At 40.5% G+C, this 11141-nt stretch overlaps 1 protein-coding gene across 1 annotated transcript in view; it reads right to left on the bottom strand.

Moving 5' to 3' along the window:
• The window catches only part of LOC122814463 (tripartite motif-containing protein 5-like), a 73131-nt gene extending 65514 nt beyond the window's left edge, over positions 1–7617 (bottom strand). The window contains exon 1 of the mRNA XM_044087042.1: positions 7201–7617. Within this exon, the coding sequence (XP_043942977.1) occupies positions 7201–7371 (171 nt within the window). The 5' untranslated portion in view covers positions 7372–7617. The remainder of the gene's footprint in view (positions 1–7200) is intronic.
• Between the last annotated feature and the right edge of the window lie 3524 nt (positions 7618–11141).

Consider the following 11141-nt stretch of genomic DNA (forward strand, 5'->3'; position numbering starts at 1 on the left):
AATTGGTCCAGTAATACCCATATTTAAGGGGACATGATAAAATGAAGTATTTAGTAGTATGGATTAAAAATGTAATGTGACCTGATCTAGGGATGTCACTGCCCCACTTTAACCAGCCTTCATTATGCCAGTCACTGAATATAATGCCCCCTTTGGCATGTATCTATTCTGACATGTGCAACAACTGGAATGCCTGCAGAAATAGCTTATTAAAAGGATACAATGTCTAAACAACATGTCCTACATGGACTGACTCAAAGCTCTTTCACTATACTCGGTATCCTATAGACTGCTAAGAGAAGACTTGTGTCTGGTGTACAAAATATCCTCTGAACCATTACTGATGGATTTACTGCACATCAGCAAGTCAAATGCTATCAGAAGTACTCATTAGAAGGATCTAAACCTGTTCTGCACCATCAACATTACTGCTTGGAGGGATAGGTATATTTTGCAGAGGATATTACTGCTATCGAATAGACTCCCCATCCACATAGAACATAGTTTATCCCTGTCCTTGTTCAACACCACTGGTCATCTATGTATGGGAAATAGAAAATATACCTCAGGACTGCCCCTGTACGTAATGGACAGATGCAACTCATAAACACTTTATCCCATGAATGTTCACTCACATTATCGATGGTATATTCCCAGTTATTCTCATTAGTGGTAATATATAATTATCAACCATGGAATAGGTAAAGCCACTCTATAACCAAATGGGAGAGGTTATTTCAAGCACAAAAAAGGAAATTGGCTAGGCTTAAAACGGCCCACAAGGGTAGCAGGCCTATGGATAGCAAGATACAAGCAGTGAAAATGTTTTTATTTCCTTAGTTTTATATACAGGTCAAGCATACTTGTATCAGCCAGAGGATACGTTGTGGACAGTAGCTGAAGGATTTTATCTGGGAAGGGAGAAGAGCAAGGCTCAAATGGAATACGTGGATCTTTCCAAAAGCACAACGTGGATTAAGATTTCCTGATTTGGTGGGCTATTTTAGAGCTACATAGTTATGGCTCATATACATAACACAAGCAGAAAACTATAATTCAAAATGGAAAGGGATGATGATGAAGCGGGGGGGGGTTCAAGAAATAAGGGGAGACTGTGATTTTAGATGCATATCCTTAAGGAAAACAACAACAGCCACACAGAATATTACACATTACTGTGAAAATAACACCGGCCACACAGAATATTATATATTACTGTGAAAATAACATCGGCCACACAGAATATTATATATTACTGTGAAAATAACATCAGTCACACAGAATATTACACATTACTGTGAAAATAACATCGGCCACACAGAATATTATATATTACTGTGAAAATAACATCAGCCACACAGAATATTACACATTACTGTGAAAATAACATCAGCCACACAGAATATTACACATTACTGTGAAAATAACATCAGCCACACAGAATATTATACATTACTGTGAAAATAACATCAGCCACACAGAATATTACACATTACTGTGAAAATAACATCGGCCACACAGAATATTATATATTACTGTGAAAATAACATCGGCCACACAGAATATTACACATTACTGTGAAAATAACATCAGCCGCACAGAATATTACACATTACTGTGAAAATAACATCAGCCACACAGAATATTACACATTACTGTGAAAATAACATCAGCCACACAGAATATTACACATTACTATGAAAATAACATCGGCCACACAGAATATTACACATTACTGTGAAAATAACATCAGCCACACAGAATATTATATATTACTGTGAAAATAACATCAGTCACACAGAATATTACACATTACTGTGAAAATAACATCGGCCACACAGAATATTATATATTACTGTGCAGCTAAATTGATAACTGATAACGTTCTGCCACAAGAACACAGGGTAGTGAGAGAAAGGAAGGGGAGAAATCAAATACCATCATGGAAGCATCGAACAGAGAAAACTATAAAGCAAATGAGACAAGAAGTGTCAGTGTCGGAGGAGTATAGAAGAGGGAACAAATCAACCAAAATACAAAGAAAGGTAGATGTGATAAAGGCAATCGGCAGTATTAAAACAGATCAGGATCTGTCATGCATTATCAGCACAGGTGGAAAACTTGGAAGATGTGCAGATAAATATAAAGGAAAACTACAAAAATAAGCAATTTATTGATGACCCATAAAAGTCTTATAGAGAATTGGGAAAAAAGGCAAAACGAATTGAAAGACCACCCAAAAAAAAGAAGAAATAGATACATTTTAGAGAAGGATCTATGAAGATCCTGTAGAACGTAACAAAGATGCTAAATGGATAGAAGATGTAAAAGATAGAATAAGAAGTTTAAAGGTACAGGATATGAAATGGGATGAAGTAACAACCAGAGAGACTGAAACAAAGTTAAGAAAAACCTCTAATTGGAAAATCCCAGGCAGTACCTAACTTCTGGTTAAAATATTAATATCTTTGCACGAAGATTTAGCCATGTGTAAGAATTATTTATATGCACACCCTGAACAGACACCAACCTGGCTAACAAACAGGAAAAACAATGCTCCTGCTTAAGAGTGAGCCTGCAAGCTACTGTAAAAATTATAGACCAATAACTTGCCTTCCAATGATGTATAAACTCTACACGAGAACTGATGCTGACAGTTTATAGTCATTTGGAAAATAACTCAATTATGGCAATATAAGAAAATGTCAATAAATGTCATATGGAACAAAGGATCATTTGTTGTTAAATAAATAAAGTCATAATGGAGAACTGTAAAAAGGGGAAGAATCTAAGTATGGCATGGATTGACTACAAAAAAGCATTTGATAGTATCCCCCATTCATGGATAAAAGTGTGCTTAAAAATGTATAAGATACATCCTGCACTGATCAGCTACATTACAGTAACCATGAAACAGTGGCAGATCACTTTGCAATTAAGCCATGATAAAGGACAAAGTATTACCCCAGGAATAAAAATTCAAAGGGGGGTATTCCAGGGTGACTCCCTGTCACTGCTGCTATTCTGCCTTGCCCTTAACCCATTAAGCTGTCTACTTAACAGCTTAGGTCATGGCTATAATTTGGCTCCTAGAAAACAACAGCGTGCAAAGACTTCTCATTTTCTCTTTGTCGATGATTTAAAACTGTATAGCTCATCAGATGAGGAACTGAACGTACAAATACGAGTTGTCAAAACTTTTTTGGATGATATAAGAATGTCATCTGGTCTTGATAAATATGCAAAAGTGACCTTTAAAGCAGGAAAATTGCAGCACCAGGAAAACATCAGTTTGGGCAAGAATGTGATATAAAAGAACTTCAGCAAGAGGGATCATATACATACTTGGGAACTGATGAAGGATCAACAATAAAACATGAACAAATGCAAACAAAACTTAGTAAGGAATACATTAGAAGGGTTAAATTAATCCCAAAAACTGCGTTGACATCTAGGAACAAAATGAAAGCAATAAACCAATTTCCTCTTACTGTCCTAACTTACAATTTTGGAGTGATTGACTGGCCCCAAAACCTGTTGGGTAGATTAGATAGGAAAAGAAGATGGATGCTTTATGCTTTAATGCTTTATACTTGGTATGCACGGATTTATAAAAATCAGTGCATACCAAGATTGGGCGGCCATGGTGGTGCAGTGGTTAGCATTGCTGCCTCACAGCAAGAGGTTCTCTGGTTCAATTCTCGATTGGGGTGCCTTCTGTGCGGAGTTTGCATGTCCTCCTTGTGGTCGCGTGGGTTTCCTCCGGGTGCTCCGGTTTTCTCCCACATCCCAAAGATATGCAGTAGGTGGACTGGACACTCTAAATTGGTCCTAGGTGTGAGTATGCGTGTATGTGCCTTCTGTGGAAGGTTGGGCGCCGGGCTGGCGTGCCAATCATGAGCGGACAGATGATCCACTGTGGCGACCCCTAACCGGGAAAAGCCGAAAGAAGAAGCAGAAAAAGTGCATACCAAGATTATGTATTCCCCATTCCGAAGAAGGGATGGGCCTCCTTGAAATTGATTACATGTATAGATCTGCAATCGTGGGACTCCACACATATCTGTTTACCTCACAAGACCCAAACATAGTGAAAGTTTTGAAACATGAAAAGAATAAATCTAAGATGAATTCTCTGCTTAACCTAGCAGAAGCTAGTCAAGCAGGAATGGATTAGCAGAAGGGTACTGGAGGGGCAGTAGGGTGAAGATTGGCGTGTCCAGGCTCATTACAATAAGCAGTACAGGAGCCTGGCGGACTCCACGCTGCATAAGTGGTAATCCACTTTGTTTGGAGGTTGCTTATTCAAACTTCACACATGTACTTCCAATGGGCACACACATACAACCAAAGGGCACTCATCAAAAAGAGGGCAAACATGCCACTGTGGAGGCAGGAGTTAGGGCACAATCCCCAGTAGCATCATGATTCTGCACCAGAGCCCTCGATCTCCTTACCAGCCTTGAACGTGGGTTGGTTCAAGCCAGGGAGGAGGAAGGTAAGGTGAGTCTTCGGAGAGAAGTCAGTGGTCAGCTGCAGGGAGACAAAAATATGTATACTATAACTTCAATTCCTATCAGCTATAATTGATACCTACTCCACCAATAGAGGTTTTCTCCACATGTCTCCACAGTAAGTGTATATTGCCTGGCTAGGCATAACTAGCCAACAAACAAATAAAGAAAGGTAATGTTTCGTAAACAAAACTAATGTGTTAACCTCCCTTTAGCTTGTTTACCCAGTTTTACATTTTTCTTACTACACTTTAGTCCCATCAGCATAAAACAGCTGTCTATACATGGGAATTGTGCATAAATTTCCTATAATTTTCCTTTTTGTATTACATAACTTAGGGAATTATGTCGCCACTCTGCTTACTGGACAAGCTGCAGGATGTCACAATGCTTTATTTTGGTTGTTGATAAATGAAATGCAACCATAAAACTGCTAACAATTAATTATTTAAAACAACCACACAAAAAAAAAAAAAAAACAGCAATGAAAATCTAATTTTAGTGAAACTCCACTGCTCAGTAAGAAGTCCTATAACGGGTAAACAAATGTTTTGGTCATCTCTGGTGCCTGCAATGTGAGAATTACTTAATAAAGCAATACAGTGACCAACAGATAGCAAGCACCTGAATATGACAGACACTGAAGACCCATTCCTCACAACTTTTCAGCTGAAACCTGTATATTTTATTAAACATTTGCTTTTTGTCTTATTTTTACAGTAGTTAACTAAAAAGTGTTACTCATCTTGTTAACTGACTACATATGGCAGGTAACTGAACTGTCCCAGTACTTTTGTGTAATGTAATTTTCTTTTCACTATTTTACCTCAAGCGACTTGTGCAGAACTGCAGCTAGGTCATTAGGTGCCCTGTGCAAATTCCGGCAATGCCAACCCTCTTAACTCAAAGCTGAGAAGCATTAGAAAAAAAGTCTTCTCAAAGTTGAAGACCAAAGAAGCTCTTCTCTGAAACTGTAGCAAGCTGCTTGCTACTAGTGTAAGAAGCAGTTTGCTACAGTTAAATCACTATGCACTGATAACTTTGGCACTTCAGCCATAACTGCAAATGCAGTATCACTATTCATTCATGAGGACAGTACCGCTATCTCCTACCATCAGCCTCCCGACAGCTTGCAGTTGGGGGCAGGGAATCTTTTCAGTGCATCCCAGTTATTTCTGGTTCTGACCATTTACCATTTTGTTACCTTCAGTCTAGTTTGTGCCATTAGAAAGATGAGGTCTCCAGAAATGAATAGATTTCAGAGCAGATTTCATTGTCAATTCAGAAAAATTCCTATGATATACCTCTTTCCAATTTATAGTCTTAGAATGATGAGGTCTCTAGAACTGTGCATATTACTACATGAAGGACATCAATGTCCATATAAGAGAACTTCTTCTCAACTGCCTTTGTCCAGTCTATGCCCATGGAATGAGGAGTTCCCCAGAAATGTACATAGTACTCTACAATGAACATTACTGACTGTATTTACTCTACAATAGATGTTAGCAACTACCCGTACACAAGAATAATACACTTCTTGCTTTGGTTTGTGATCACATCCTAGTATTCCAACAATTTTTTATTTGGTCTCCTCAGACATCAAACTACCAACCTGGACCCCTACCCCATGTCCATGCTGGGCCTATCAGTATTGCTGGGGCTGGTCGTGGATTATAATGCCATCCTGGGGGCTTGGCTGTCTGTGCTCTCATCTGGGTTTTTTTCTTTTATATGCCCAACCCACTCCCTTTTGTCCACCTGCTATGCTCATTGACCATGTCCTGGGCAACTCTTCTCTTTGTACCTACCACAACTTCCCTTTGGCAGCGTGATCAACAAGTGGCCTCCCACCAAGACAGGCACACCCATCACTCCTTGCAGTCACCCGAGCTGCTAACTAAACCCATAGTCAGGGCTTTATATCTCTACGCCACAGAAGCGGCTATTATCTCAACAACCTTTGTCGGTATTCTGTCATGATAGCTGCTTATGTTTTATGTTTAGGTAATCAGATAAAATCACCCGAACTCTCCTTCCTCTTGAGTTAATGCCAAGCCTTCAGAATGTATATATTTTGCCTTGTCTGCTAACACGTCAGATGTCCTTGTAACGTCTAAGCAGACAGTGAGCACAGCTCCTTTCTGTTCTAATGTCCTGGTTATCCAGTCAGATAACAGTATAAGAGCTATCTGGCATAACTTTCCTGTCAATGAGTCAATGAAATCCTAGGATATTTGCACCCATGAAGATTCTGTCATTAGTATGACAGCAAACTCTTGTTACTATCAAAGCAAAATAACACCTCTGAGTAACCTAACAACACCCATGAAGATTTTGTCACAAGTATGACAGCAAACTCTTCTTACTATCGAAGCAAAACAACACCTCTGAGTAAAGAAACAGCAAACTCTTTTGAGAACAATTTTCTATACTCACACGGAGAACTTTAACTTACTAACCGAATACACAGTGGATTCTTAACATACAGAAGTTACTGCTACATTGTCTAAACTGCTAATCTGTGTCTGAAAATTTTGAATTTTGTGTATGTATTCACCATCCACAACAATCAACAAAGAACCAACAACTTTGCAGATGGAAATTCAGAAAGAAAGTTCATGTGTCAACACAACCCATACATAAATTCTGCTACTTAATGATATTCATCAGGTGTGTCCCTTACCTCATATACACTGACGGACTCATGCAGGAACATAAAACTGTGGGTGGAATGTCTGGGAACACACAGGACACAAATAAACGTCTCATCCTCCTGACAAAACAACTCCAGCCTCCGTCTGTGCTCTGCACAGCATTGCTTTGTTCTCCTGCTTGTAGCACACAGATTCTGCATCTCTTCTTTTTCCCTGAAGTCTGTTTCCTGCCTCAGTTGTCACAGATTCGATTCTTGGGCTCTTTGAAAAGCAGTAACCAGCTTTACAGTCTCTCTGGGCATTTTGGTGAGAAATTTCTATTTAGTTTAAGAATTCTGTGAATGCACACTCAATAGAACTGGTTTCCTCAGTCCAGAATCACTGCAGTTTGAAACAAACTCAATAAATAAAATGTCATAAGTAACCACAGAAAGAACACTACAGAGCCACATTAACAGCAACTGTCCTTCTTAGTTTCATTTTCAAGGCACAGGAAGTAGAATGTGTGGAGAAGTGACCGCCTCCATTTAAAGGGGCAGTGCACTTGGCAGTTGCTACAGAGCTTGGCTTATTATCTGAGAGAAAATTAACATGACTTTTAAACAGCTGTTTTAATATAAGCATTCTGTTATGTCAAATTTGACAAAAGTTATTGAAGTAAAATATTCTACAGAAATTCAAATATACAAAGGCATATGTTACGTACCCATTTTTATCACCCTGCAACGTCTTCTGATATTTCCTTTCTCCTGTACTTCATCCTAACCTGCTTCTCCCTTACCTATTTTTAAATTTAGTTACACAGTTGTAAAGTGGGTGGGCATGCCAGTAGTAGAGGTCATTTTTTTACATCTGTGACCCCAGCAATAGGTGCTAGTAATTTTTGCATCAATTTATACAAAAAACTTCATGCATCAAAGGAGTGGAAAGATTTCTATAAATATATATAATTATAATGTCAATGCATCTTTAGTTTTAATTCCAGGGCATATTTTTTTTCTGCCTAGATGTACAAATAAAATAAATCTTAGAAATGAAATTTTAATTTGTTGTCTACATTTATGTTTATGTTCCATTTTTATTTTTTTCTGAAGAGCACATATAGGTTCATAGGTTCATACTAGGCTATCTGCCCTGGGGCAATTATAAGCCTAGCCCGATTCTGTATGGCTTACGCCACCCCTTGATTTGAGTATACTGTGCCCTTTTTAAGGTTTAGTTTACTGTGCCTCTGTCTAATAGTGACACGGGAGTAATCCCTGGGACAAACCTACAATCCCCCATCCACTTACCGAGATTCTTCTTGAAGAGATTCAGTGAGGTGCTCTGCCTCACATGAACTGGAATTCTATTCCAGAGCGAAGGGAGCCTCTGGGTTATGAACCTGTCCCTCCAGCAAGTTCTATTTATTTCTGTGCTGAGGTTCAAGTCCCTCGAGTGTGTGGCTCTAAGGGATTTAGATTTACTGAGGTGGAGCATGTCCATTAATTCTGGATTTGACATAGCTTTGTATGTCAGGCATAGATCGCCTCGAAGTAGGCGGTATGCAACTGAGTAGAGATGGAGTTTTTTTAACCGAGCAGCATATGGCATCTGTTTGAGACCATTGATCCTCTTGGTGAGATACTTTTGGGGTCTTTCTAATTACTGCAGGTGTCGGGTAAGGTACATCCCAAAAGGGGCATTGTATTCTATGATGGGCCTGATGAGGGATGAATAAAGGGGCACAATTACCTCTCTTGATCTTGATGTGAAACCCTTCGTGATGAGGTGGGCTATGTAGAAGGTCTTTCTAACCACTTTGGCAATGTGGTTTTCAAAGGAGAGATTGTTATCAACTTGGGTCCCCAGGTCCCTAATAACTTTCTCTGTACTTAATGGGTTTCCGCCTATGTGGTAATTTGTGGGCACATTGTTTTTGCCAAAGGGTATGACTATACATTTTTTGGCATTTAGCTTTAAACCATGGCGCTGGCACCAGTTATCTGTCTCTGTGAGACCTTTTTGAAGGATGTTTGTGTCAGCTGGAGAGTTGATTATGGCGCCCAGTTTGCAGTCATCTGCGAACTTGGTGAGCCATAGTCCTCCCACGTTTGCCTGTACCTCAGAAAAGTATATACCGAACAAGAGTGGTCCCAGGACAGAACCCTGTGGGACGCCACTTGTGACCGGTTTCGAGTCTGACATGGCTCCAGCAACTCTCACTCTGTGGGTTCTGTCTTTCAGCCAGTTTGTGACCCATCTTGTGACATAGGGGTTTATATTTAAGCTGGATAGCTTATCTATGATGCCCGAGTGGGGTATTGTGTCAAATGCCTTTGCAAGGTCCAGATAGGCTGTGTGGACTACCTTCCCTTCATCTATGGCTTTGGTGACTGTTTCAAAGAAGTCAACCAGGTTCAAAAGGCAGGATCTGCCCTTGACAAAGCCGAACTGGGTAGGATCTAGTGTCTGTAGGTCCCCAATGTCTTTGTTTATGAGCTCCATGATGATCCTCTCCATAGCCTTGCAGACTAAGCTAGTCAGGCTTATGGGGCGATAGTTTCCAGGGTCCGTAGAGGCTCCACCTTTGTGGAGTGGGACCACTGTTGCTGTACGCCATTCTGTGGGCACATATCCTGTAGTGAGGCTGAGATTGTATAGCTGTTTTATTTGAGGGATTAGTTCATCTTGTAGTTCATGTAGGACACAACCTGGGACGCCATCTGGTCCAATGGAAGCAGTGTTTTTTGCTTTGGAGAGGGCAGCCTTCACCTGAGCATCTGAGATGTTTGGGAGGCAGCCCTCTGCCGGGATAGATACTTGCTCTTTTGGGGGGGTGGAGAAGTTTGCTCTGAACCTGTCTGCCAGGATATTGGCGATGTCTGTGGGTTCAGTGTATTTTTTGTCGTTTAGAATCAACTCAGAACAAGTCTGGGAGTTGCATCCCAGGTTTCTAACATAACTGAAAAAAGCCTTATGATTGTCTTTGGTGTCCTGTGCAATTTTTCTCTCAAAGCTGGCCTTGGAGGATTTTATGAGGGATCGTAATTTTTTGCTAGTACTGATCAGAGATGCCTTCCCTATTAGGGATTTTGCTCTATCATGTAGTAGCTTCCTCCTTCTGTTGTACAGTTTATTTATGGCAGGGGTCCACCAGACTGGACGCCTGCCTTTGGATGATTGGGTCTTGGTTTTGTTTGGGATGTCCGTAGAATGCATTTATATAGGATTCTGCAGTTTGGGCTGTAGTTTCCACTGGCCCTGGGGCCTTGAAGGATTCCACTTCAGTTTTGAGAAGTGAGAAGTTCGCTTTTGAGAAGTTTTTCACTGTGGTTTTCCAGGCTGGGGTTGGGGTCGGGATGTGGACATCCAGTGACATTAATTTATGGTCTGATCTTACCAATGAGGGATATACTTCTGGTGTGGAGCATAGAGTCCCCATGTTGGTAATGATCAGGTCTAGTATGTTGTCCCCTCTTGTGGGAGTGGTGACTAGTTGTTCCATAGCATTTGAGTTTATAATTTCCAGGAATCTTTGGGCTAAGGTGCTGGGGCTTGAGTAGTGCTCCCAGTCAATGTTTGGGTAGTTGAAGTCGCCCAATATAATGGTGTTCGGAGAGATCTTCATGTTCTCCAATGTTTTCAGGAAGGCCGTATGGGATTCCTGACTTTGAGAGGGTGGTCTGTAGGATGCTATAAACTGAAAAGCAGTCTTGCCCACTGTTAGTTGCACATGGATGGTCTCCGATACTGCAATGCCACTAACCTGGAGGTGTGGATATCCTTGATAAATATGGAAACTCCCCCTCCTTTTGTGGTTCGGTCCGGGTTTTGGGGCCGAAAAGCATGATACGAGGTATAGCCTGGTAGTGCTGGGGTGCTCTCTGGAGCCTTGAACCAGGTTTCTGTCACTGCACAGATATCGATGTTCTCCATACTGAGGAGAGCTTCGAGTGCATGCATCTTGAGGTTAAGACTTCTGGCGTTT

The sequence above is a fragment of the Protopterus annectens genome, chromosome 10.part0 (genome assembly GCF_019279795.1).
Source record: "Protopterus annectens isolate FY-2018-M chromosome 10.part0, PAN1.0, whole genome shotgun sequence".
In the NCBI taxonomy this organism is placed as follows: Eukaryota; Metazoa; Chordata; order Ceratodontiformes; family Protopteridae; genus Protopterus; species Protopterus annectens.